Raw genomic sequence first — 24,548 nt, 5'->3', positions numbered from 1 at the left:
AGAGAGAGAATATAAATCAATTATTAACAGGTAATCTTAATCGTTTTCCAAGAATAATGACTTACCAAGGAGGAGAAGGGGAAAGAAGAATAAGAGGAGGAGGAGGAGGAGAACAAAAGATTGAAACATGGAAAGACAGGCAACAGAAAGCTTATTGACTCCTTATGAGGGTGCCTGCTGTAGCGCCGTGATCTTCCTGAGAGTTACTTGGTGCGTGCAGAGCAGATTGAGGCCCTTCGGTGTGTGTTTCAACGTTTCCAGATTGTCGTACTCCGCTTCCGATGTTTGCCGATTTCCGACCCAAAAACTGCCTCCTCATACATAGTTACCGTTAAAATGGTTAATTATTGGTGTTTTTTTGGCAATAGCTACGGCTCACAAACCGATAATTACGAGGCTCTGAGTATGTTAATCCGGCAACCGTGGTGTGTTTTCAGTGTGCTCTTTTTGTTATGAAGTAGCGGTGATGCGATTTTTGAGGGAGTTGATGGTTTCTGCACTTACTACTTCAGCAGGGAGGTCGTTCCAATGGCGGATGACTCGGTTAGAAAAGAAACTCCTACCAATGTCTGTGTTGCATCGCTTCGCAGGAGGAGGAGGAGGAGGACCAGAAGTTAAGAGAGAAAAATAGAAAAAAAAAGATGAGGTGAAGTTAAAGACGAGAAAGAGATAAGCAGAAGAAGAAAGAGAGAAAAAGAGTAAGAAAAGCAAAGGAGAGGAAAAAAATGGAAAAGAAATAGAAGAGAAATGGTGAGGGAGGAAGAAAAAACGAGAAGGAAAAAGGAAGTGAAAGAGGAGGAGGAGGAGGAAGAAGACTCTGGCAACGGATAACCCAGTAAAGAGAATAGTGCAGGGATAAAGGAAGGAAGAGGAGAAGGAGGAGGAGGAGGAGGAGGAAGATGCATGGCCCTTCTCGAGGCAAGACTGGAAGCAATACTTGTGTTTGTGTTGCGAATTTCCGGGTCAAAATCTGTGTTGTGTTTGTGTTTGAAGTTTGTTTTTATGTCCTGTGTGTGTGTGTGTGTGTGTGTGTGTGTGTGTGTGTGTGTGTGTGTGTGTGTGTGTGTGTGTGTGTGTGTGTGTGTGTGTGTGTGTGTGTGTGTGTGTGTGTGTGTTTCATTCTGGCGTCATCTTGTTTTTCCGGTTTTACTTTTTTTCTTTTATTTATCTATTTCTGTTTCTTATATTTCTGTTTTTCTTTCTTTCTTGCTACGATTCTTTTTTTATATTTTTTTTTATTTATTTATTTATTTATTTATTTATTTATTTATTTTTTTGCTTTTTCTGTTCTTTTGTTTTCTTATCGTTTTCCATTTTTCTTAGTTGTCTGGTTTTATATTTTTCATTTTTATTCCCTCGTGTGTGTGTGTGTGTGTGTGTGTGTGTGTGTGTGTGTGTGTGTGTGTGTGTGTGTGTTAGGCGTTTTCGGTCTGCTGGTTCTGAGCAAGACTGTGAATGTTAAGGTTCTCTCTCTCTCTCTCTCTCTCTCTCTCTCTCTCTCTCTCTCTCTCTCTCTCTCACTAAAACTACGTCTACATTCAAGCCCAACACACACACACAGGTCATACAAATATGCACTCACTGTCTACCTGGAAGTGGAGGAGGAGAAGGAAGAAGAGGAGAAGAAGAAGAAGAAGAAGAAGAAGAAGAAGAAGAAGAAGAAGAAGAAAGTGGAGGGAGACACATAAAAGATAAAAAAAACAACAGTAGAAGACAAAGAAGAAAGATGAAGAAGAATAAGATGAAAACAAAATTAAAAGAATAAACAAAAAGAAAAGAAATGAAAAGAGAAAATATATCCAGGGAAACAGAAGTAACAGATACAATGAAGAACAGAAGAAGTAGACGAGAACGAGGAGGAGGAGGAGGGAGAGGAAGAGGAGTAGGACAGGTGGGGATCCCTGACCATTACCTGCCCGGGACTGTCCCCGCAGCGCTGCCAGCCGTAAGAGGAGATGGAGGAGGAGAAGAAGAAGAAGAGGAAGAAGAAGAAAAGGAGAAGGAAGGAGTTGTGAGAATAGTATACGAAGAAGAAAGAAGTATGTATGAAGGAGAAGGAGGAGAAGAAGAAGATGAAGAAGAAAAAGAAGAAGAAGAAAAGGAGAAGGAAGGAGTTGTGAGAATAGTATAGGAAGAAGAAAGAAGTTTGTATGAAGGAGAAGGAATAGGAACAGAAGAAGGAGGAGGAGGAAAAGAAGAGTTGTAAGAATAGTGTCGATATAACGTAGAAGGGAGAAGAAGAAGAGGAGGAGGAGTGTGTGTGTGTGTGTGTGTGTGTGTGTGTGAGAGAGAGAGAGAGAGAGAGAGAGAGAGAGAGAGAGAGAGAGAGAGAGAGAGAGAGAGAGAGAGAGAGAGAGAGAGAGAGAGAGAGAGAGAGAGAGAGAGAGAGAGAGAGAGAGAGAGATCCGTGATTCTGTTTATTGCGGGGTTTTTTCTCTCATTTTTCGTCTACTTTTTCTTTCCTTGTTTTCCTTTTCTTCTCTTTTTTTTCTCCCCTTCATCCTCTTTTTTTCTTTTTTTCTCTTTTTCAATACTTTTTTTCTTTTTTTACATTTTTTTCCTTATTTACATATTATCTCTTCTCTTTCCTTCCTCTCCTTTTCCTCTTCTTCCTTCTTTTTCCTCTATCTCATTTATCCTTATTTCCTCTTTCTCCTTCTCTTCTTTCTTCCTTCCTTCATTCTTTTCTTTCCTCTGTCCATTTTCTTTCTCTTCCATCCACTTTCTTTCCTCTTTCCTTCCCTTCCTTATTTTCTTTTCCTCTTCCCATTTTCACTTTTTTTTCTTTATCCGTGTCTTCCTCTCCTCCGTTTCTCACTTTCTCCTTTCGTTCCTTTCTCTAATTTCTCTCCTTTTCTTTATCTCTTCCTTCCACTTTCTTTCCTCTCTACTTCCCTTCTCACTTCTTACATCTTTTCTCTTTCTCTCTTTCTTTTCCCTTCCCGTCTTCTTCCTTCTGTTCTTTCCTCCTCCTTTTGTTTCTCTTATTCCTCTTACTTCCTCTTTCTTTCCTCTTTCCTTCCCTTCCTCACTTATTCATCTCTTCTCCATATCTCACTTTCTTCTTCCCTCCATTCTTCCTTCCTCCTTTCCTTCCCTTTCTTTAATTCCTCTCCTTCTCAATACCCCTTCTGACTGGACCTTGCCATTGCCTGAGGTAGAACAGATCACGGAAAAGTTAAGTCTGGAAGGAAACAATGCCAATAAGTCTTCCATAATTAGTCAACTTGGAGAATGGAGGAAATTTTAAATCGGTTTGCTTTTTTTTTACAGTAAAGGAAGCAGTTCTGAGAGAATAGATCACGAAAAAGTTTAAGTCTGGAAGGAAACAATGCCAAAAAGTCTTCCATAATTAGTCAACTTGGAGAATGGAGGAAATTTTAAATCGGTTTGCTTTTTTTTACAGTAAAGGAAGCAGTTCTGATAGAATAGATCACGAAAAAGTTTAAGTCTGGAAGGAAACAATACTAAGGAAACAATGCCAAAAAGTCTTCCATAATTAGTCAACTTGGAGAATGGAGGAAATTTTAAATCGGTTTGCTTTTTTTTTACAGTAAAGGAAGCAGTTCTGAAAGAATAGATCACGAAAAAGTTTAAGTCTGGAAGGAAACAATCCCAAAAAGTCTTCCATAATTAGTTAACTTGGAGAATGGACGAAAATTTAAATCGGTTTACTTTTTTTTTACAGTAAAGGAAGCAGTTCTGAGAGAATAGATCACGAAAAAGTTTAAGTCTGGAAGGAAACAATAAGGAAACAGCCGAAAAGTCTTCAGCGCCATAATTAGTCAACTTGGAGAATGGATTGAAAATTTAAATGTTTACTTTTTTTTTTTTTTACAGTAAAGGAAGCAGTTCTGAGGAAGTATACATTACGAAAAACTTGCGAATTGAAATCTTACTTATTTTTTACACTAAAGGCAGGAGCTGAGGAAAAACAGATCACTGAAAAACTTGCAAATTGAAATCTTACTTATTTTTTACACTAAAGGCGGGAGCTGAGGAAAAATAGATCACGAAAAACTTGCAAATTGAAATCTTACTTATTTTTTACACTAAAGGCAGGAGCTGAGGAAAAATAGATCACGAAAAACTTGCAAATTGAAATCTTACTTATTTTTTACACTAAAGGCAGGAGCTGAGGAAAAACAGATCACTGAAAAATTAAGTCTTGAAGGAAACGATGCTACGAAAAAATCTCTTCAGCTGCAGAGAATGGACAGGAAAATTGAAATCGGTCCTTGCTAGTGAAGTAAATGTTAGGAATCTGTCTTGGTCTACGGTTTATACTGCTTTATCTGTAGTTTTATTGTTTGTTTGCCTTGTCAAGATTTACTTCCTTGATAATCTTTAACATTCATTGCAGTTACGCATTTGATTTCTTCGTTTTTTCCAGTTATATTTCTCTACAGTGTTTTTTCTTGCCATATTTTTTTTACTAATACCAGAATATTATTTTTAATTAGCTTTACGAGTTAACAATAGCTGCGCGTAGCCTCTGTGCTCATCTCAGTCACATGAACTTTAAATGTGTCTGCTAGTGAAGGAAAAACTCTCCACCTCTACTAGTAAAGGAAAACTAAAATAACGGAAACTTAAAATGCGTCTAAAGAAGGAAATTCTCTCCGCCTCTACTAGTAAAGGAAAACTAGACCCACATGAACTTAAATGTGTCTGCTAGTGAAGGAAAATCTCTCCACCTCTTCTAGTAAAGGAAAACTAAAACCAGTCTCTAAGTTCAGATCGAGTTACCGTCCGTGTGGTGGTGCAGGAAGATCTCCATTTTGACAATTTCCAGCACACGGTCCAGCCACGCCACCGCCTCCTCCTCCTGGCGGCCGTAAGCGGTGATCACGCACAGGTCGAAGGCGCAGTCGTCTGTACAGAGGGAGAGATGTTAGTGAGGGAAGAAAGACTACGGAGGAGGGGGTGGGTTGGAAGGTCATGAACGAGTGAAGGAGGGCAAGGGAGGAGAGGGTGGGTTGGAAGGTCATGAACGAGTGAAGGAGGGGAAGGGAGAGGGTGGGTTGGAAGGTCATGAACGAGTGAAGGAGGGCAAGGGAGGAGAGGGTGGGTTGGGAGGTCATGAACGAGTGAAGGAGGGCAAGGGAGAGGAGAGTTGGCTCTGGGAGAAGAGGATTTACGAGGCATTCATAAAAGCACTTAAGGATTTAGAAGCATTCAGGATGGCACTTTAGAGAAGGATTTAGAGGCATCCAGGATAGCACTTAGAAGGATTTAGAGGCATTCAGGATAGCACTTAGAAGGATTTAGAGGCATCCAGGATAGCACTTAGAAGGATTTAGAGGCATCCAGGATAGCACTTAGAAGGATTTAGAGGCATTCAGGATAGCGCTTAGAAGGATTTAGAGGCATCCAGGATAGCACTTAGAAGGATTTAGAGGCATCCAGGATAGCACTTAGAAGGATTTAGAGGCATCCAGGATAGCACTTAGAAGGATTTAGAGGCATTCAGGATAGCGCTTAGAAGGATTTAGAGGCATCCAGGATAGCACTTAGAAGGATTTAGAGGCATTCAGGATAGCACGTAGAAGGATTTAGAGGCATTCAGGATAGCACTTAGAAGGATTTAGAGGCATTCAGAATAGCGCTTAGAAGGATTTAGAGGCATCCAGAATAGCACTTAGAAGGATTTAGAGGCATCCAGGATAGCACGTAGAAGGATTTAGAGGCATTCAGGATAGCACTTAGAAGGATTTAGAGGCATCCAGGATAGCACGTAGAAGGATTTAGAGGCATTCAGGATAGCACTTAGAAGGATTTAGAGGCATCCAGGATAGCACGTAGAAGGATTTAGAGGCATTCAGGATAGCACTTAGAAGGATTTAGAGGCATCCAGGATAGCACTTAGAAGGATTTAGAGGCATCCAGGATAGCACTTAGAAGGATTTAGAGGCATTCAGGATAGCACTTAGAAGGATTTAGAGGCATTCAGGATAGCACTTAGAAGGATTTAGAGGCATTCAGAATAGCGCTTAGAAGGATTTAGAGGCATCCAGAATAGCACTTAGAAGGATTTAGAGGCATCCAGGATAGCACTTAGAAGGATTTAGAGGCATTCAGGATAGCACTTAGAAGGATTTAGAGGCATTCAGGATAGCACTTAGAAGGATTTAGAGGCATTCAGGATAGCACTTAGAAGGATTTAGAGGCATCCAGGATAGCACAAAGATAAGAGCTGGAATGAGATTAAACGAGATATTCTTAAAAACGCAACTACCAAAATGAAACATGAAAGTGAAGCTACAAACTCAGAATTTACTTTATAGAACGGGAGGAAATGAATATACGGATATTCTAAAAAATAAAATCTTGCGTAACTTTTCATGACATTTCCGGAGCAGTAAGCCATCCCGTAAACAGACACGCCGGAACTTGTGAATCAAATGGTGTCGCGGTTCGGAGCGTCAAGCCATTAAAGGATGAACCAGGGCGAGGCGGTTCGAGCCCCGGTGCCGTCAGGAATGGGAATCAAGTGAAAAACGGGAATCAGTACTATGACCCTGCGTGTCCCTGTAAGCACCATAATCTTACTCGTGAAGTTCAGTAAAGGTTGAACGCGTCGAGATCAACTGCGTGGTGCCTCACTCATCTTTAACTTTTACCAGAGTGAGATACGCCGACCACCTGAGAATATTCGCTGTCCAATGAGCCTCGAAACAAGTCGCCTTTCTAAAGAACTCGACGTTACTTTCGAATCAGTATCAATCTTGCAATGCTTTTCCTTTGCTACCGGAAATGAATTTAACCATTTTTAACACCTTGACTGCGTATTTCCTACAAGACCACCAAGCTACAGGAAATGAACCAAGTGGCTGCTACAATTCAATGAATGAACTCATGTGACTTCGGAGGGGATATCCAGCATACCAATACCACATGGGAAACACACTACTATCCACCACAGAGGCAGAGAAAGACATGGGAGTATGTTACAGGGCTACCAGTGAAAGCCAAATCCGTGCCAATAGCAGCAGACTGGTTAAGGAAGACATTTTCAAGTGCTTCGGCGGTCTGATATAAACTAAATATTCTGACAACCGCATCTGTTCGAACAATTTATCGTCTATGGCCCACGTAAATTAAGCGGTGCGTCAAATATTCAAAGATTTAAGTTTAATAACCAGTATATTAAGTTACAGGACAAGCTTTGCCGTGGCATTACATTTGCCTTGGCATTACGATGTTATTAGGTCTAATTTTAACAATCCCTTCCGTGGCAGTATTCTCATGGCGTCCAGTCAGAAATTCCCCCTAACTATGCTCCACGCCCGCCAACGATTGACTTAATGACTGGGCTTATTGGGCAGGTTAGTGCTGCAGGATACAGGAGAATACTTAAAAGTTTTATTGAATCATTTGGGAAAGTATCTACTGTACCGTATATTGGGACCCCACGCAAGTTCCTCAGCCCCCATAGTTACCAAACCTCCGAAGTTAAAAAAAATCTATGGAAAAATGTCAGTCTCAGATTCAAACTAACTTATGATCCTTGTTTGTTCTTTATTGTGACAGTACAAGAGGAACTTTATTTACACAATGATAAGCTGGTTATTGACAAACTTATTATCTACTATTCCAAAGGAGCAACGCAGACGGCGGCCTTCCGGTCGGAGCAAGTGTCTTGGAGGAGGAAGAGGCCATCTGTGGAAGCCTCCATCGAGAGGCAGTCCTGGCCGGACGTGGAGTCCCCGGACCTGGTGAGGAAGACAGTGTTAGCGGGGAGGGTGCGGCGGGGAAGGCGGCGATGGGAGAGTGGCTATGAATGGCAGAGCCGAAACTCACCTGGTGATGGAGCCGCGGATTTCATAGGGCGCGGTGGAAGCAAGGTCCCTGGTCCAGATGGATGGGATTTGGTCTGGAAGTAAAGGTTTGCCAGTGAAAATTACACACCTTAATATTTAAAGAACCAATAAGGTCTGTTCACCCTTGAGTATATTAAAGCCTTAATGATTAAAGTAAAAGCCTATCAATGAGCCATGAACGAGGGGGAACATGCACGGTAAAGGAAACTCACGCTGGAGGAGCAGCTCGAGGAAGAAGTCGAAGTCAGTAGAGCTATCGACGCGGTAAAGGTCAAAGCTGCCGTGTCGGTTCACCACGGTCACCTCGCGGAGGCCGCGGCAGTAGTCCCTGGCACCGTACTGGGTGAAACCGTGGCCGGGCAGGTTGCACCAGGAGAAGTGGTAGACTCGGCCCTGGTAGATGGTGTGGACCTAGGGACGGGAGCGGCGGTCAGCGGGAGGGAAGCATCGTCAGGAGTGTATTAGTGCAACATGAAAAGTCCAGAAAGAGGGAGGGGGGGGGGGGGGGTTGACTCACCCGGGAGTAAGTGGCCGGACAGGCGGAAGACACCTGCGGCTGGACACTCTGGCTCACCGCCGCTTGCTGTGAGAACGAGGGGAGCATCTGGAACATGGGGCGTGGCTGGGGCTGCACAAACACCTGCTGTGTATCGGGCTGCACAAACACCGGTGACTGAGGCTGCTGCTGGACGAAGACCTGCTGGGGCCGCTCCGGTACAAACAGCTGTTGTGGCTCAGGCTGTCGAGATGCGAAGAACTGCTGACTCTGTCCTGACCCAACGACCACGTCGTCAGCCAGGGGCGTCCCGTCATAACTAAATTGACTCTGGCCGCCCGCCGCCGCCACCATCACTGCCGCCAGCAAGATAACGCACCACATCTACAACGGACAAACAAAAGCTGTAACATGGTAGATGCAACAGTAGACACGGCAAAATCATTAAACAATTAACTGCTTAAAAATGCTACCACCCTGACCGCCCCCATCACCCACCTCGTCCGTGTGTTCAGGTCTAAGGCTCCAGATACTCTGGCTCTGCCCCGCCCCGCGCCGCTGCTCCTCGCCTCGGCCGCTGCCGCCGTGGGCACGAGCAGCGGGTCGTGTGGTGGTCCGTTCACGTCAGCCGGATCCCCGCACGGCCTGACTCCTGGCCGGGTCAGTGAAGAAGCTGCTGATTGGCTGTTGCCTGGTGAGGTGTTTCCGTCCCCCCCAACCCAACAGCCTCATGTAAGCTTAGAAACCATTAACATCTCATAGTCATGTATCACGGCAACCACTTGAAACTAATTTATCTCGTATATCTCTTTCGTAAAGTTCTCCTGAATACGATGGCTATTTAAGATAAAGGGTGATCGAAGTTAATACGGTGTGTGTGTGTGTGTGTGTGTGTGTGTGTGTGTGTGTGTGTGTGTGTGCTGAGTAAACAACGATGTTGGCGGAGAGGCGAAATGGGCTGACGGGTAGAGGCACTGGTGCCAGATGGGGAATATATTGCACCAATCTTGTCATGAGATTTCCGCAATCGGAAGTCATCACGTGAACAGACGCGCCGGAACTTGTGAATCAGGTGGTGTCGCGGCTCGGAGCGTCAAGCCACAAAGGGATGAACCAGGAAGGAAGGAAGGGTGGTCAAGTGAAGGAAGAGACTCAGTACCATGACCCTGCGTGTCCCTGTAAGTACCAATAATTTTACTCGTTATATTCAGTAAAGGTTGAGCGCGTCACCGCCCAAGATCAGCTGCGTGGTGCCTCAGACTCGTCTGCCGGACCTGGTTGGCAGTTGTAACCATCCTCGTTACTAAACCCCGGAGCCACGCACACTGGCAAGGCACAAGGTGTTGCTCGTTGAGACACTTGACCCAAGTCAGTCTCGTTCTGGCCCGGATTCAGAAAGCCGTTACCAAGATGTAAGTCTGAGATACATCCTTTTTTAGAATTCAATGAAATGCTTTATAAATAATGTTTCCCAATCAGGAGATAAGATTATATGAGTCAATAAAGCAAAATCCTTCCATAAAAGTGAGATGCTACAGCGGAGATGTTGAAACATGCTATATCTCTCGCAGAGTTCATTGTCGGATCCGTCAGTCCGTCCACAGAAAAAAAAATACACAACACAAGTACATATATATAAAAAAAAAAATACACACGGCGCGAGTACATATAAAAAAATGCTTGTTAAGCACTAAATATAGGACTCTCATCAAGGACATTTATAATATTATTTACATCCATGCTATGAGAAAAATTCAAATAACTGAAAGCTGAAGGAAGGACTGTGCTTGAGGAGCTTTCATTTGTTTCGCCCATACCCACATTGGAAGGGCCTGGTTGTAGCACGAGATTTTCTTCAGCGGCTGCCGCTGCTACTGCCGCACGCCGCGCTGGTGGGTCTTCCAAGACGAGTTTCTTGGTCACAGATAGATTTTTTTTCATTGGTTTTCCCCGACCGTGTGCTGTTGAGGAGAAGACACCCGCCTCACGTTTGGCCACCTGAAGTTTTTTTCTCCCAGCTTTGTGGAGGCACTTCTGAGACAGTCTTGGGTCCCGGTGTTCTTGCTGCTTCGGCAAATTATTCTTTGTCATTCTTTGCCGCGGTTCTTGTCCCCGGTTGCGATTTTGCCGCGTCTGGTGCATCTCCTGCCGCTCGCTCCGCCCCTGTTGTTGGAGCAGCCGGAACGCCTCCGCCATATGCTGCATTTTTTTTTTCTAGTCGTGATTGACGCATTTCGTGATCTTTTTGCCGCAGACGACTTTGCCGCCGCTCTCGCGATTCAGCGCCCGACGGAGAGTCAAGACACACCATCACTGAGGCGTATCTGTTGTTGTTGCCGTAGACTTATGAAAAGATAGAGAAACATTATTAGACAAAAAAAAAATCAACTCTCTCTCTTGTAAGAATAAAAAAATACTTACAATGCGTTACGCTGGCCGGTGGGTCGTTCTTCAGATGAGACACTGGTAACGGAGGTATCACGTCCGATAAAAGCCGCAAAAGTCCCTCCCTCAGCACGCGCCGCCCCAATTTACCGACGCCTCCCGACGCGCCGCAGTTGTTGTTGTTGTTGCCCAATGACTCGCCCGTGATGTGTTCACCGGTAGACTTGGGAGTTTCTGGAACATCCCCCACCTCACCGCCACCAACATCCGCTGAAATGACAAGAAATATATATATTTTTTAAACACAACGAATAAGAAACACACACACACACACACACACACACACACACACACACACACACACACACACACACACACACACACACACACGCCGGCGCTTGTGCGCGCAGAAAAAAAATACAATAGGCGGATATCTCACCTCCGTTTCTAGGATGTGATGTGTTATCCATGGCTTCAGCTTGTGATGTGTTAACCATGGCTTCAACTTCTAATGCGGCTTGACCCATTATCTGATCGTCAACATCGTCAGCATGAAGAGTTGCAGCAGCGGCGTGGGGCGGTTGTTATTGTTGTTGTTGTTGTTGTAAGCTCATGACGGCGAAGACTTCCTCCATGATGCTCCTCTCGCAACGTTAGGGGACTGACTAAGCTACCCGGGGTTATTTGGGGCATATGCGCGCACTACCGCAAGCCTTTTTTTTCTTCCGAGGCTACCCCAGGTTATAGGGGACACGCCCACACATGTACGCACACGCGCGCACACGTGCCCAAAACCACAAACCTTTCTTCTTCCGAACAATAGGAAAGCGTGAACAAACTCACACCCACCCGGTCACGTCGCACGAAAAAAAAAAAAAAAATCCTGTTCTTAATAACTACATATAATTACACGCACACACCATAAATGAATAAGCTACATGCTACTTCTCTATCCTCCCAGGATCATGTTCTCAATAGCTATATATATTTACATGTACAGAGCTTAAACGAAAATCAGCGACTGGCTTCACAAAACATTTTTTTACACACTAGCTATATATTTTACACGTACAGAGCTTAAACGAAAAGCAGCGACTGGCTTCACAAAACATTTTTTTACACACACACACACACACACACACACACACACACACACACACACACACACACACACACACATTATTATCATGTAACATTTAATAAGTTAGCCACATATCTTCGAAATACAATGCTTGTAAGTAAGTCCTTGACTAGATTGACAAAATGTTTCTATACATGGGGGCATTTTAAACATTCTATAAGCATATGTTAACACCTTTCTGTCATTCTTCAAACAACTTCCTAAATCATAATTATCTTTCAAAACCTGACTAGTCCTCTCTAAGCCTATTTTATTACATAAGTATACGAATTGAATCCAATACACGCCACACACCAGAGTTTTGTCCGACTGTAATCTTGCGGCAAGTTTAAAAACAAGATAATCTTTATGCTTATTTAAGAAACTTCGAAAGTACTTAGAATATAATGATGGGGTCAGGGCGTATGTGTCGAAGAAATATATACTCTTATCACTGACATAGAACACCACCCAGTGACCCATTTTCGTTGCTTGTGATGCACCTAACACATTAGCAATAAAGACAATGGGCTTGTCTGACTCACTCCTTAGATTTAATTTCGTCACATCGTCAGCGGGAAGACAGCCTAAGAAATATATATTATTGTGATAAAGTCTTCCTTGTAGAGCTTTCATAATTTGTTGATTATTCATTATGATCTCTTGTCGCAAGACACGTGCCTCTCCGAGTTGATTGACAGCACTCCCTTTGTATCCCCAAAACAGATAATTACTAGATTTTCATCTAAGCATTTTTTTAAGCTGAAGACTTATGCGTAAGTTTCCACTGTGTTCAAGAGGCACTGTGCCTCGTATGTCTTCCGGTAACAAACTAAAAACAAACACTGTCCTTCCTTTCCTAAAGCTATCGTAATCAAGCAAAGTGTCATTTTCTACTCCTAAACTATCTAAAATATCGTAATAAACCCGCGTACACTCGTGGGGAAAAGAAACCGTATTTTTATACATATTCATACCATTGACAGAGACTGTTAGTTCAGACAAATCAGCATTCTTGAAATACAAACCATTTTTATTATATACGCCCGAAAAATCCCTCATGTCAGTCATAACGATATATAAACGCTCTGGAATGACATTTCCCCACGGTTGGTCACAGACAATACTTGTCTGCTGTTTGCCGAGAACCAGAGATTTATATAACGTCTTGTTAAATATTGAACGCGATATTTTTCCTGACTCTAATTCTTTATTTAATGCAAGCAATGCTAACGGGTAGGGTTGGAGTCTGGTGACCGAAAGTTTGGCAAAATCTATAGCGTTCTTCACCAACTTTTTATACAGAGGTCTTTGTTACTCCCGCCGTAAGGGAGAGTGGCTAAAATGTTCACAGTTTGGCTAGCAAATCGCGTGGGCTGGATTATGTCGCAATAGAGGTGGAGATAGTCCACGTCGGCGTGGGGGTCTGGCGGGAAATCGGCATTTACCTGGCGAAGCGAGTAATGTGACTCCTCATCCGTGACGAATATATCATAGTAATGATTAGGAATAAATCCAAGAATAGCTGCCAATCTGGGCTTAAATAACAAACTTATTTTGCAATAATTTAGATTACCGCAGCCATCTATAGAGCGTTTGTGATAGCATACAAAATTTTTGGTCCAACTCAGTATTCCGCGTTCTCCATCAAAATAATCCTCGTAATTTGTAAACCCAAACACTCCATTTAAAATAGCTTGCCAGTATGTATTAAGGTCAGCCACAATCGCGCTTATTTGTTTGCTCGTTATATTTTTTCGAGGGAGACAGCGAGTACCGCAACTGTTTTCCTGAGGTGTCATTGAGCGTTTCTGTGTAAACTTCCACTATGGCTTCTTTGTCTTCTCGATGGAGGGTGTATACTTCTCTAGGAATAAAAATACCGTGTAAGGCGACCTGATAATCTCGGTCAGGGGGTAAATTTAACGGTATGATTTCATTTTTAAATGAACCCGGCACGTTGTCGGAATAAAGATTGCGGCAACCTAGGCTACTAAGGTATATTATATGTCCATCTGCACTCGTCATGTTTGCGATAAAGACTGAGCTTGTTATGGTTTAGGCTTTAGCTTTTAAGTAACAGATCAATGATTGCTTTTAGCGCGAGCTCTGCCACCGTTACAGCCACTCGCGTGAGCTCCTTTGTCTGAAACCCAGCCCGGTGGGGGAGGGAATCTCCATGCCATTCTCGGGGGTGGGGAGGGCGAGGATAAATGTGACCGTGGAGATGATGTTGACGCCGCTGGTAGCTGGTGCGACGGGGAGACATTGGTTTCTCTCCTCTGTCTTTTGTTTGATCGATTAATATCCTCTATGCCGTATTTCCTATATCTTTTTCTCCATAGATTACACGCCACTGGTCTAGTTCCATGACTATACACGCCCTCATCACCACTTTCACTTTCACTTAAAGTATCCCCGACAACATTATGAGTAGTACTAGTAGTAGTAGCAGTACTAGCAGTAGTAGCAGTAGTGGCGCAACTAGTAGAAGCGGCTTGAGATGTCCTCCGCATTTGACATAGATTCTCAGGTAAATCAGGGTGACCATAAGCTCTCGTAAAAACACGAGAAGGATTACCCGGCATGCTGCCATCAGAGAGCAGATGCACTCTTTTGTTGTCTAATGCACTTAAAGTTGCCTTCTCAATGGAGGTAGTGCATACCTGACCTTTCAGGTTGCGGATGCTATAGAGACGTGCCTTATACGCCCCCACCCCTTGTAGTACCTGTCTGTATTTTTCATGATTATAGTTTCTCAAACTATAGTGAGGTACGCCTTTAGCTTTTTTTATTTCTGCATCCTCGCTGCTTGAGGGATCATGCAATTTGATAGAGTACATCTTAGGTTTCAGGCAGAGCATTTCCTTTTTATGGTTTGCCCCTACTTCCGACTTGACATACCCTGCTTGGCCTTTCTTGGAAGTGTCATAGGCGGGGTGGGTGGTGGGGAAGTTACTAAAATCCATTATGGATTTTATGAGTGGAAGCGAATAAAATTCACTAATGTCTTGGAAGTTAGAGATGCATACGGCGGCCGAATCTGTGTCGCCGTAAATATATGAGACATTCTCTGCACCACAGGCTTTTCGAAGTGTGTGGTAATATAACTCGTACATTTCAACCTTAGAAAGCTCCAAAATCTGATAACGAATGTAATTTGGTTGATTGATGCGAATGTTCTGCCTTCCTCGAACAACAAGGACTCTGTCATTACTAAGAGGTATGAGTCTCTTGAATAATGGATCTCGTAACCTGCGCCGTAGTGCTGACTTGGAGGTTACAATGTCTGTATTTATGCTATAGTTGACCGGATCCATAAGGGTTCGACCAAATATACTATTTGAAATGACTTTATATGCCTTTTGCAAGATTTTACTGCTGGCCTCGCGTCGTGCTTTGATGTTACCCTCTATAAACTCTTTAAGAAATGTAGATTGGGTAAACTGATAGATATCGCGGATTTCTGCAATTTTACCTCCCATTTGCAAGTAAAACTGCAACATGGGTAGCGTGGTGAGGACACCATTCAGGGCGCAATGCGATCCAACAAGCTTTTGCGCCACTCTAGGGAGTCGACATCCTGTCTTCTCCATAAATGCTTTGCTGTACTCGGACAGGTGTTGCGCGCTATCTATGTCCATGTGGTGGATGTGTAAGGGAAACTCATCCGTTGACCTAGCCACATCGGGCTCAATTGGGTGTAAGTCGCAGCGAAACCAGTACCCCACGCTTCCATCCGTCTCCACACAGCGCACGGTCGGGGGAAACCAATGAAAAAAAATCTCTCTGTGACCAAGAAACTCGTATTTGAAGACCCACCAGCGCGGCGTGCAGCAGCAACTGCGGCAGCTGAAGGAAATCTCGTGCCACAACCAGGTCCGTCCAATGTGGGTATAGGCGAAACAAATGAAAGCTCCGCAAGCACAGTCCTTCCTTCAGCTTTCAATTCTTTGAATTTTTCTCATAGCATGGATGTAAATAATATGATGAATGTCCTTAATGAGAGTCCTATATTTAGTGCTTAACAAGCATTTTTTATATGTACTCGCGCCGTGTGTATTATTTTTTTTATATATGTGTACTTGTGTTGTGTGTGTTTTTTTTATTTATTTATATATGTACTCGTGTTGTCATTTTTTATGGACCGTCTTAGAGCATGTACGGCATAAGTTTGTAATATGTCTCTTTTATTGCGCGTGTGTGTTTTGGTACTCTACCTTAGGCTTATGAATTAGGCTTTTATTTTGGGGGAGGGAGGGAGGGAAGAAAAAAAAAGGGGGGGTTGGGTGGGTTTCCATTGTATTTCTTTTGAGCATGTACAGCATGAATTTGTGATATGTCTTTTTTTTATAGCGCGTGTGTGTTTTGGTACTCTACCTTAGGCTTAACATGTATTTAGCCTAGATTAAGAAAAAAATCAGTTAAGGCAGAAATAAGACAAGAACAAATAAAATAGACTAGATTAAGGTAATGTAATAACTTGTCATACCATTTTTTTCAGTATATTTCAATAAAAATTTATAAAACCCACTTTTTCCCGTTCCTACCCCCTCACCGAAAAGGCAATCGATATAACTCCAACCAATATGAAGATCAACAGTAACACACACACACACACACACACACACACACACACACACACACACACACACACACACACACACACACACACACAGATACACATGCACATGCTGGCAAACTGAAAAAATCAATAGCGGGAGGGGTAGAGGGAGAGGGAGGGAGAATGGTAACCACAGACTACCCAACAAGCCGCCGCTCGCGAGGGGTGGGGTATAGAGAGGGGGGGGGGGAAACGGCGGCGTGGGCACGCTGGAAATGTGGAGTGAGGGTGGGTGGTGGTGGACCAAGCCGCGTGCTCGCGAGTTTTCCCGCCCAAACACGCAGGCACGCGCTCCAAACACACGCCCATGTCCGCCCGGGGGGAGGTGGGAGGGGGGGGGGGCGGGGGCATCAATGGCCGCAGGAGGGAGGCACCCCGGCACAACGTGAAGGATAGTGGTGGCGCCCGGTATGGTGCGAAGGGCGCCCCTAACCGACCCCGGCAGGAGGGTGACGCCCGACACGGTGCGAAGGGCGCCCCTAGCCGACCCCGGCCGGCGCCCGTCTCCTGCGGCGCATGGTTTTTTTTTGGGGGGGGGGGGGGCTTTGAGGAGCGGTGGCCGCGAGGTGCGTTTGGGGGGTAGGGGGGGGGTGCGGCTGGCTGGCTGGCTGGTCGGCAAAATTTTAGTCCTGTCACTGTCACCAAAATTTTGTCCGATTATTGTCGCCAAATTTTTAGTCCTGTCACTCACCAAAATTTTAGTCCTGTCACTGTCACCATTACCCTCTACTCACGGACGCACCTGCACCTCTCTTCCTGTTATACCTTAGTAGTTATTGTTGTCGTTGTTACCCAAGCCATCACACGACGTTTTCCTCCCTTCTCAGTGTTCACAAGAAAGATTCAGCTCCATAACACTTCAATTTAAATATGTAAATAGATGCAGGAAGTAGAGGAGGACGAGGAGAACGAGGAGAAAAAGGCCCCCCCCGAAAAAAAAAAAAGAGATCAGGAACAAATAAACGAGTAAATGGCTTAATCAGAGTAGGGGAGAGAACAGACAGGTTACTTTGAATAGGTAGATAGAATGTAAGAGGAGGAAGAGGAGGACAATGAGGAATATGGAACAAGGATCAAAACGGGGAGGAGGAGGAGGAGGAGGAGTTGTAAAAGCGAGAGATAAAAGAGAGTAAGAACATATTATTTTCACAGTAAAGGAGCAGCTCAAGTGCCAAAAAATAAATAAAAGAACAAAAAAAAACATGTGCATTGTCCTTATAAAAGAAAGTAGAGAAGTAAACGAATGAAAGGATAACCAAAAGACGGGAAAGAAGAAAAGAAAAACGGGAAACAGTCAAACAGGGAGGCAAGTCAAAACGTTCATAAGGGTAACTACTTTATTTTAACCATAGGTGGGCCTAGGAGAAATAAAGGAGTATAGAAATAAACAAATCAAAGCATAAACAAAAGACGGACAAGAAAAGAAAAACGGGAAACAGCCAAACAGGGAGGCAAGTCAAAAGTGGTTAAAAGGGGTAACTACTTCAATTTAACCATAGTTGGGCGTAGAGAAGTAACGAACGATTAGAAAAATAAACAAATCAAAGCATAACCAAAAGACGGGCAAGAAAAGAAAACGGGAATCAGTCAAACAGGGTGGCGAGTCAAAACGTTCATAAAGGTAACTACTTTATTTTAACCATAGTTGGGCGTAGAAAAGTAAAGAAGTAGTAGAATTAAACAAATCAAAGCACAAACAGAACACGGACGAGAAAAGAAAAACGGGAAACAGTCAAACAGGAAGGCAAGTCAAAAGTGGTTAAAAGGGGTAACTACTTTAATTTAACCAGAGTTGAGCCTAGGAGAAATAAAGGAGTATAGAAATAAACAAATCAAAGCATAAACAGAACACGGACAAGAAAAAAAAAACGGGAAACAGTCAAACAGGGAGGCAAGTCAAAAGTGATTAAAAGGGGTAACTACTTTAATTTAACCATAGGTGGGCCTTCCACCGGAGCCACCACCAATGTGACCACCGGAACCACCACCACCGATTTGACCAACGAAACCACCACCACCGATTTGACCACCGGAACCACCACCACCGATATGACCACCGGAACCGCCGCCGCCCACTTGCAACCCACCAGAAGCTCCAGCATAGTACTCGCAGATGGTCGGCTTTCTGTGGTGGCAGCCGATGTCGTGCCAGGTAATGAGATCGCCTGGGTAGAACTGGTTAAGAAGGGACAGGCACCTCTCATTGTTGTCCTCGCTGTTGTCGGGCTGAGGGGCGCCGGTGCTGGGGGGAAAGAGGGAGCGAAAGGGTGGTTAGGTACGTGAGTGTTTGTGTGTGATAGTTGAGGTTTGGGATGGTGGTTATGGTGATAGATTAATATATAATGAGTGATGTAGACATGTGCTTATAAGGAAGAAATGGTGTGTTATAAAAAAAAGGGGGAGAGAAGGGAGCGTTGGTTGTGTGAGTGTAGGTTTGAGATAGGAGGTGTGTTTTGGGATAGGTTAGACTTAGGAGTTAAAGTAAGGGTACGTGATCATAGGTTGGGAGTTGTATAGATAGAGATAGACAAACCGATAGTAAATGAGTGAAAGGAGAAAAGGTGTGTTAGGGAGTATGTAGTAGATAAACACTGGTTGATAGATATATACGTGGATTGATTATTAGATATAGATGGAGATTGACAAACATCGATAATTAGAGTAGTTAAATAGGTGGATAGAAGATGGAGATAGACATACAGTTAGAGAAGGGGAGGAATACTAACTTATAGATCACACTGCAAAAGGAAAATAGGGTAGATGAATGAATATATATATATATATATATATATATATATATATATATATATATATATATATATATATATATAGATAGATAGATAGATAGATAGATAGATAGATAGATAGATAGATAGATAGATAGATAGATAGATAGATAGATAGATAGATAGATAGATATAGATATATATATATATATATATATATATATATATATATATAGAATGAGACAGACAAACAAAGAAATGGGTTAGGAAGAAAGTATTAAATTACACTTCGAGATAATAGTTTAGTCGGATAGTTCGATAAATAGCTGTGCAGTGAGACAGACAGAGATAGAGAATTAGAGAAAGGCGAACTCAAATCACACACACACACACACACACACACACACACACACACACACACACACACACACACACACACTTACAATCCAGTCTGGCCCCAGTTGGTATATGTGACTGGCTGTTTGTTGCTCCACTCCCAAATGAACTTCTCGTTGTTCAGCCTGTTGCCTCCAGTCCAGATCCAGGGAGCACGGTCTGTTGAGGGGGTGACGAAACAGTTTAGTAGTCGTAGTAGTAGTAGTAGTAGTAGTAGTAGTAGTAGAAGTGGTGGTGGTAGATGGAATTATTCGGTGGTTTCCTTTTTTTTAGTCTGTTTACATGAATGGATAAGAGAAAAAGAAAATAGGATAGCGTGAAAATAAGGAATAAGATAAAAAGAAAGCAAAGATGGAACAAGGAAATAAAGGATAGGAGAAAAAATAGTAAGATCATGATGAAAAATTGAGTAGTTGTTGTGCTAGTAGTAGTAGTAGTGGTAGCAGTAGTAGTAGTAGTAGTAGTGGTAGTAGTGGTAGTAGTAGTAGTGGTAGTAGTAGTAGTGGTGGTGGTTGAAATATTTAACAATTTCTTTATTTTATTTTTACATGAATGGATGTAGAAAAAAACTGCTTGGAATAATGTAGCCGTTTTCTTCTTGTTTTCATTATTTTTTACAAGGATTCATGAAAAAAATTGTTGGAATATCGTAAGTTTCCTTTATATATATATATATATATATATATATATATATATATATATAGAGAGAGAGAGAGAGAGAGAGAGAGAGAGAGAGAGAGAGAGAGAGAGAGAGAGAGAGAGAGGGAGAGAGAGAGAGAGAGAGAGAGAGAGAGAGTGTGGATAATGATGAAAAAAAACAGAGACAGGCCAGTCCTCGTCGACAGACCGACTCGATCGGCTAGATTTCGATCGCCGATAGAGTCGGTCTGTCGGCATCCTGCTACGGGCCGCCAATAGGCTTAACCCGTGCGTCAGTTATGGGAGTTCTAAATTATCTTGATTATTAATGTTTGCAGAAATGAAGAGTGAAAAAATATGAAACAAATGAAAATTCTATATGTTTATGGAAGTTTTGTGTCTTTAGTCATCCCTTTAAATTCATTCCCCGCGTCTCGTTTTCTTTTTCCAACCTAGCCTTCTCTCTCTCTCTCTCTCTCTCTCTCTCTCTCTCTCTCTCTCTCTCTCTCTCTCTCTCTCTCTCTCTCTCTCCCTCTCTCTAGCATCCCCATCATTCTCCTCTCCTTGTTCCTCCTTTATCATCATCTTATTTCTTCTCTCTTTCATTTCTTTTTTCTCTCCTTTGTCTTCTTTCTTTACTTTCTCTATTCCATTTGTCTCTCTTTCTCTTCTCTCTCCTTCTTTCTCCCTTTTTTCTCTCCCCACTCTGCTCATTATTCACTATCTCATTGCAGTCTCTCTCTCTCTCTCTCTCTCTCTCTCTCTCTCTCTCTCTCTCTCTCTCTCTCTCTCACATCACCACCTCACATCACCACCACCACCACCACACAACCTAATCAGCCAGTCATCCATCACCAACAGTACTAAACATTCAACCACCATCACCACTACCCCTAACCTAACCTAAACATCACAACATTATACTCACGCTTGCCCACGATGCCCACAATGTAACTGTTCTCGGCCGGGGTCTCAATGTTCACGGGGGTCCAGCCTTGGCCCAGCCGCGTGCAATAGTTGTAAGCCTCCTGCCAAGTGTAGCGCTGCCCGCCGTCCACGCACCAGGAGTAGTGGTAGTTATTGCCGCCGAAGGTGTCGTGGATCTGAAGAGGGGAGAGAAGGGAGCGTTAGTTGTGTGCGTTTGGGTTTGAGGTAGGAGATGTAGAGGGCGATGGAGGAAGAGAGAGATCAAAGAAGTTGTATTGAGTCTTTAGGGAGGAGAATTACTTGCCTGGGTTAGAGAGAGAGATGGAAGGAAAGGAAAGGAAGGATAGAAAATGAAAAAGAAGAAGCGTAAAGGAAAGAGTAAAGTGTTTAGTTAGTGTAGGTGCTGGGGTGCAGAGCGTTATGAAAGGGAAGGAAATAAGAGTGGAAAAGAAGAAGCGTGAAGGAAAGTAGATAGAGTTAATATAGTTAGTGGAAGTGCTGGGGAAAAGAGCGAGAGAGAGGAAGGAGAGTGGAAAAGAAGAAGCGTGAAGGGTAGAAGAGAGAGTTAGTTTAGTTAGTGAATGTTTTGGGTGAGAGAGTGAAGTGGAGAGAGACAAAGGAAAAGAGAAAAAAGAAGCTGCATATAACCTTTGAGTCGGAGAGAAAGGAAGAAGAGAGAGAGAGAGAGAGAGAGAGAGAGAGAGAGAGAGAGAGAGAGAGAGAGAGAGAGAGAGAGAGAGAGAGAGAGAGAGAGAGAGGAAGAAGAGAGCGAGAGAGAGTTTGATAATGTACGTTAGGAGTAACAAAGAGAGGAGGAATAAAAAAAAAAGAGAGTTGGATAATGTACGATGGGGTAAGAGAGAGAGGAGGAATAATGAAGAAGTTGAGAAATTGGTTTTGGAAGTACTTGAGAATCTGTGAGGCGGAAACTAGAAAAGAAAAGAAGTAGGTAAATAGGTATGCAGTGTTGTGTGTTGGTAATAGAGCGAGAAGGAGAACAGAGGTGAAAGAAAATTGCCTTGTGTTCCTTGAAAGTGTGATAGATCTATGAGGTGAAGAAAATAGAAGAGATCACTCGTTTTGTAGTGAAGGTTCTGTGAGAGAGATCAAGATGGAGAAAGGAGAAGGAAGAGAAAGATAATAGAAGAATGATATGCCCTTGATGCTGCATTGAATCTGTAAGTAGGAGAAAAGAGAACAGAAAAGAAGAGGAGAGAGAGGTAGTTTGACCCTGTGAGTTTGAGACAAGAGAGGGTGAAAAGAGATGAAGAAACACTTGAGATAAAATAAGATTGCTTTGACTAGTGAATTTGTGAGGTTAAATGAAGAGAATAAAATAGTTAGTTATTATGGTAGTATGAGTTTTAGGAAAGACTGAACACGGAAACATGAAGGAAGATGGATAAAGATAAAATAAGATATGGAAAGTGTAAAAATGCGCACGATGAACAAAGTAGAAAAAAGAATAGATATGTAGTGTGTGTTGTAGGTGAGAGAGAGGAGTTGAGGGTGATATAAAATAGAATAGAAAGGGGGGACAATAATGTAAGGAAAGGATAGTAGATAAAATAGCAACAGAAAAGAGAGAGAAATAGACAAAAAAAATATATATAAGAAACAGACACAAGGAAGGGAGTGAGAAATATTTTAAAAAGACGGGAGGGAGGAAAATGAGTAAACAGGGAACTAGGAGGAAATCAAGAAAGAGAGAGAGAGAGAGTGTTTGAACATGGCAGCAAAAGTTTATTGAAGATGAATGGGATAAGAAGTAAAGAGAGAAAAAAACAGGAAGGATGGAAGGCTAAGAGAGAGAGAGAGAGAGAGAGAGAGAGAGAGAGAGAGAGAGAGAGAGAGAGAGAGAGAGAGAGAGAGAGAGAGAGAGAGGTTGGCAGCAAAGGAAAAAAAATAAAAAGCGAATATTTCCTCAGACTTACAAGGGGAAATTCTTAACCTTGAGAAGAACGAGAAAAAAAAAAATGCGCCGAAAACTTGTTCTCTCCCGCCACAAAAACTCGTCCTTGCCGGTTTTAGAATTTTTTTTTCTTACGTCAGGTTATGTGTTCGTTTTTTTTTCCCTTTTTTTTATTCCTACGCTGTCTACCTTTTGTTATGTGCTTTATTTTTATTTTTTTCCCATTAACATAATTTCCTTCTCAAGACATTCATTTCTCTCACGTTACATTTACTTTCCATATACTTTTTACCGTCTACCTTTTCTGATGTGCTTTATCTATACTGTTTTTTTCCTTTTAACATAGTGTAGAGGATAAAAAAAAAAGTTGAAGGTAAATAAGAATGACAGCGGCAGTGAAGGGGGATGAGAAAGCGGGAAAGACAGCAACGGAAACTATTGTAAGAAGTTGAAAATTGTAGAAAAATAAGAATAGCAAGCCACAGAGGATATGAGAAGGCACAAAGACGGAATCAGAAACTATTGGGAAAAGTTGAAAATTGTAGAAAAATAAGAATAGCAAGCCACAGAGGATATGAGAAGGCACAAAGACGGAATCAGAAACTATTGGGAAAAGTTGAAAATTGTAGATCAATAACAACAGCAGCAAGATAGAATGAGAAAGCGCGAGAGACAGTAGCGAAAAATATTGTAAGACGTTGAAAATTGTAGAAAAATAAGAATAGCAAGCCACAGAGGATATGAGAAAGCACAAAGACGGAACCGGAAACTATTTTGAAAAGTTGAAAATTAGAGATAAAGAGCAAAATAGAACGACAAAGCAAAACGACAGAAACGAAAACTATTGTAAAAAGTAAAAAATTATATATAAAGAGCAAGATTGAATTAGAAAGCACAAAGACAGAATCGGAAACTACTGTGAAGCCTTGAAAATTGTAGACAAATTCAGACAGCACCAGTATAGGGGATGAGAGAGAACGGGAAGACAGAAGCGGAAACTATCATAAACAAGCGTGACTCACCGGGGAACTGTACCGGTCACAAGCGCCGATGTAGAGAGGAACCGATTCGTCGTGTCCAACGGGGGAAGGGAAGCCACCACCACCTCCAATACCACCACCAATTCCACCTCCCTTACCACCTCCAATACCACCACCTCCAATACCACCACCAATTCCACCTCCCTTACCACCTCCAATACCACCACCACCAATTCCACCTCCAATACCACCACCTCCAATACCACCACCTGGACCGTGAATGTGTCCTCCTCCTCCTCCTCCTCCTCCGCTCACTTGCCCCGGGAACACAATAGGGGCAGTACCTCCCCCATAGCTACCCCCTGAAGCGCCGCCCCCTCCGAATCCTCCCCCACTGCCCCCCGAATAATACGAGGAGGGGTACCGCCTCGAAGGGGTGACGAGGGCGAAGGTGGACAGTAGGATTATAGCGACCTTCATCTGTAGGGGAGAAGAATAAAAAGGCGTTAGAGACATGATT

The 24,548-nt window shown here is 42.9% G+C and overlaps 3 protein-coding genes and 1 long non-coding RNA gene across 7 annotated transcripts in view; 1 reads left to right on the top strand and 3 right to left on the bottom strand.

Moving 5' to 3' along the window:
- The window catches only part of LOC127000821 (uncharacterized), a 31,595-nt gene extending 13,586 nt beyond the window's left edge, over window positions 1–18,009 (top strand). For both annotated transcript variants that reach the window (XR_007754537.1, XR_007754536.1), the window contains one exon: window positions 17,801–18,009. This is a non-coding gene — a long non-coding RNA (uncharacterized LOC127000821). The remainder of the gene's footprint in view (window positions 1–17,800) is intronic.
- The window catches only part of LOC127000808 (mucin-5B-like), a 62,925-nt gene continuing 41,515 nt past the window's right edge, over window positions 3,139–24,548 (bottom strand). Inside the window, exons 10-11 of the mRNA XM_050864866.1 lie at window positions 4,750–4,875; window positions 3,139–3,184 (exon numbers count right to left, since the gene is read on the bottom strand). Of these exons, the coding sequence (XP_050720823.1) occupies window positions 3,168–3,184; window positions 4,750–4,875 (143 nt within the window). The 3' untranslated portion in view covers window positions 3,139–3,167. The remainder of the gene's footprint in view (window positions 3,185–4,749; window positions 4,876–24,548) is intronic.
- On the bottom strand, window positions 7,502–8,959 carry LOC127000806 (uncharacterized). The gene is made up of 5 exons (XM_050864862.1): window positions 8,818–8,959; window positions 8,341–8,703; window positions 8,036–8,234; window positions 7,804–7,876; window positions 7,502–7,715 (listed from the first exon to the last, which is right to left on the bottom strand). The coding sequence occupies exons 2-5, from the start codon at window positions 8,701–8,703 to the stop codon at window positions 7,592–7,594; spliced, it is 759 nt and encodes a 252-aa protein (XP_050720819.1). The 5' UTR covers window positions 8,818–8,959; the 3' UTR covers window positions 7,502–7,591.
- Window positions 17,772–24,523, bottom strand: LOC127000810 (uncharacterized). 3 transcript variants are annotated; one of them, XM_050864869.1, is made up of 5 exons: window positions 24,259–24,523; window positions 24,071–24,153; window positions 21,138–21,312; window positions 19,618–19,729; window positions 17,772–18,690 (listed from the first exon to the last, which is right to left on the bottom strand). In XM_050864869.1, exons 1-5 carry the CDS (start codon window positions 24,506–24,508, stop codon window positions 18,378–18,380), a joined length of 933 nt encoding a protein of 310 aa, XP_050720826.1. In that variant the 5' UTR covers window positions 24,509–24,523; the 3' UTR covers window positions 17,772–18,377. The 3 variants fall into 3 exon arrangements, with proteins under 3 accessions (XP_050720826.1, XP_050720825.1, XP_050720824.1); XM_050864868.1 differs by having other exon boundaries at window positions 24,071–24,228; window positions 24,268–24,523; XM_050864867.1 differs by having other exon boundaries at window positions 24,071–24,523.

Source organism: Eriocheir sinensis, chromosome 19, assembly GCF_024679095.1.
Source record: "Eriocheir sinensis breed Jianghai 21 chromosome 19, ASM2467909v1, whole genome shotgun sequence".
Classification (NCBI taxonomy): domain Eukaryota; kingdom Metazoa; phylum Arthropoda; class Malacostraca; order Decapoda; family Varunidae; genus Eriocheir; species Eriocheir sinensis.
Note: the sequence above shows the minus strand (reverse complement) of the source record. Positions and strands in the feature narration are given on the sequence as shown.

What these genes read in the sequence shown, in the direction of transcription:
- LOC127000810 (XM_050864867.1), bottom strand. Translation starts at nt 24,508, where the DNA reads ATGAAGGTCGCTATAATCCTACTGTCCACCTTCGCCCTCGTCACCCCT. An exon ending in TGTGGGCATCGTGGGCAAGC is followed by an intron (nt 19,730 to 21,137) that starts GTGAGTATAATG and finishes CCCCCTCAACAG; the next exon opens with ACCGTGCTCCCTGGATCTGG. An exon ending in AACTGGGGCCAGACTGGATT is followed by an intron (nt 18,691 to 19,617) that starts GTAAGTGTGTGT and finishes CTTTCCCCCCAG; the next exon opens with CACCGGCGCCCCTCAGCCCG.
- LOC127000806 (XM_050864862.1), bottom strand. Translation starts at nt 8,703, where the DNA reads ATGTGGTGCGTTATCTTGCTGGCGGCAGTGATGGTGGCGGCGGCGGGC. An exon ending in GTCCGGCCACTTACTCCCGG is followed by an intron (nt 8,235 to 8,340) that starts GTGAGTCAACCC and finishes TCCCGTCCCTAG; the next exon opens with GTCCACACCATCTACCAGGG. An exon ending in CCTCGAGCTGCTCCTCCAGC is followed by an intron (nt 7,877 to 8,035) that starts GTGAGTTTCCTT and finishes CTTTACTTCCAG; the next exon opens with ACCAAATCCCATCCATCTGG.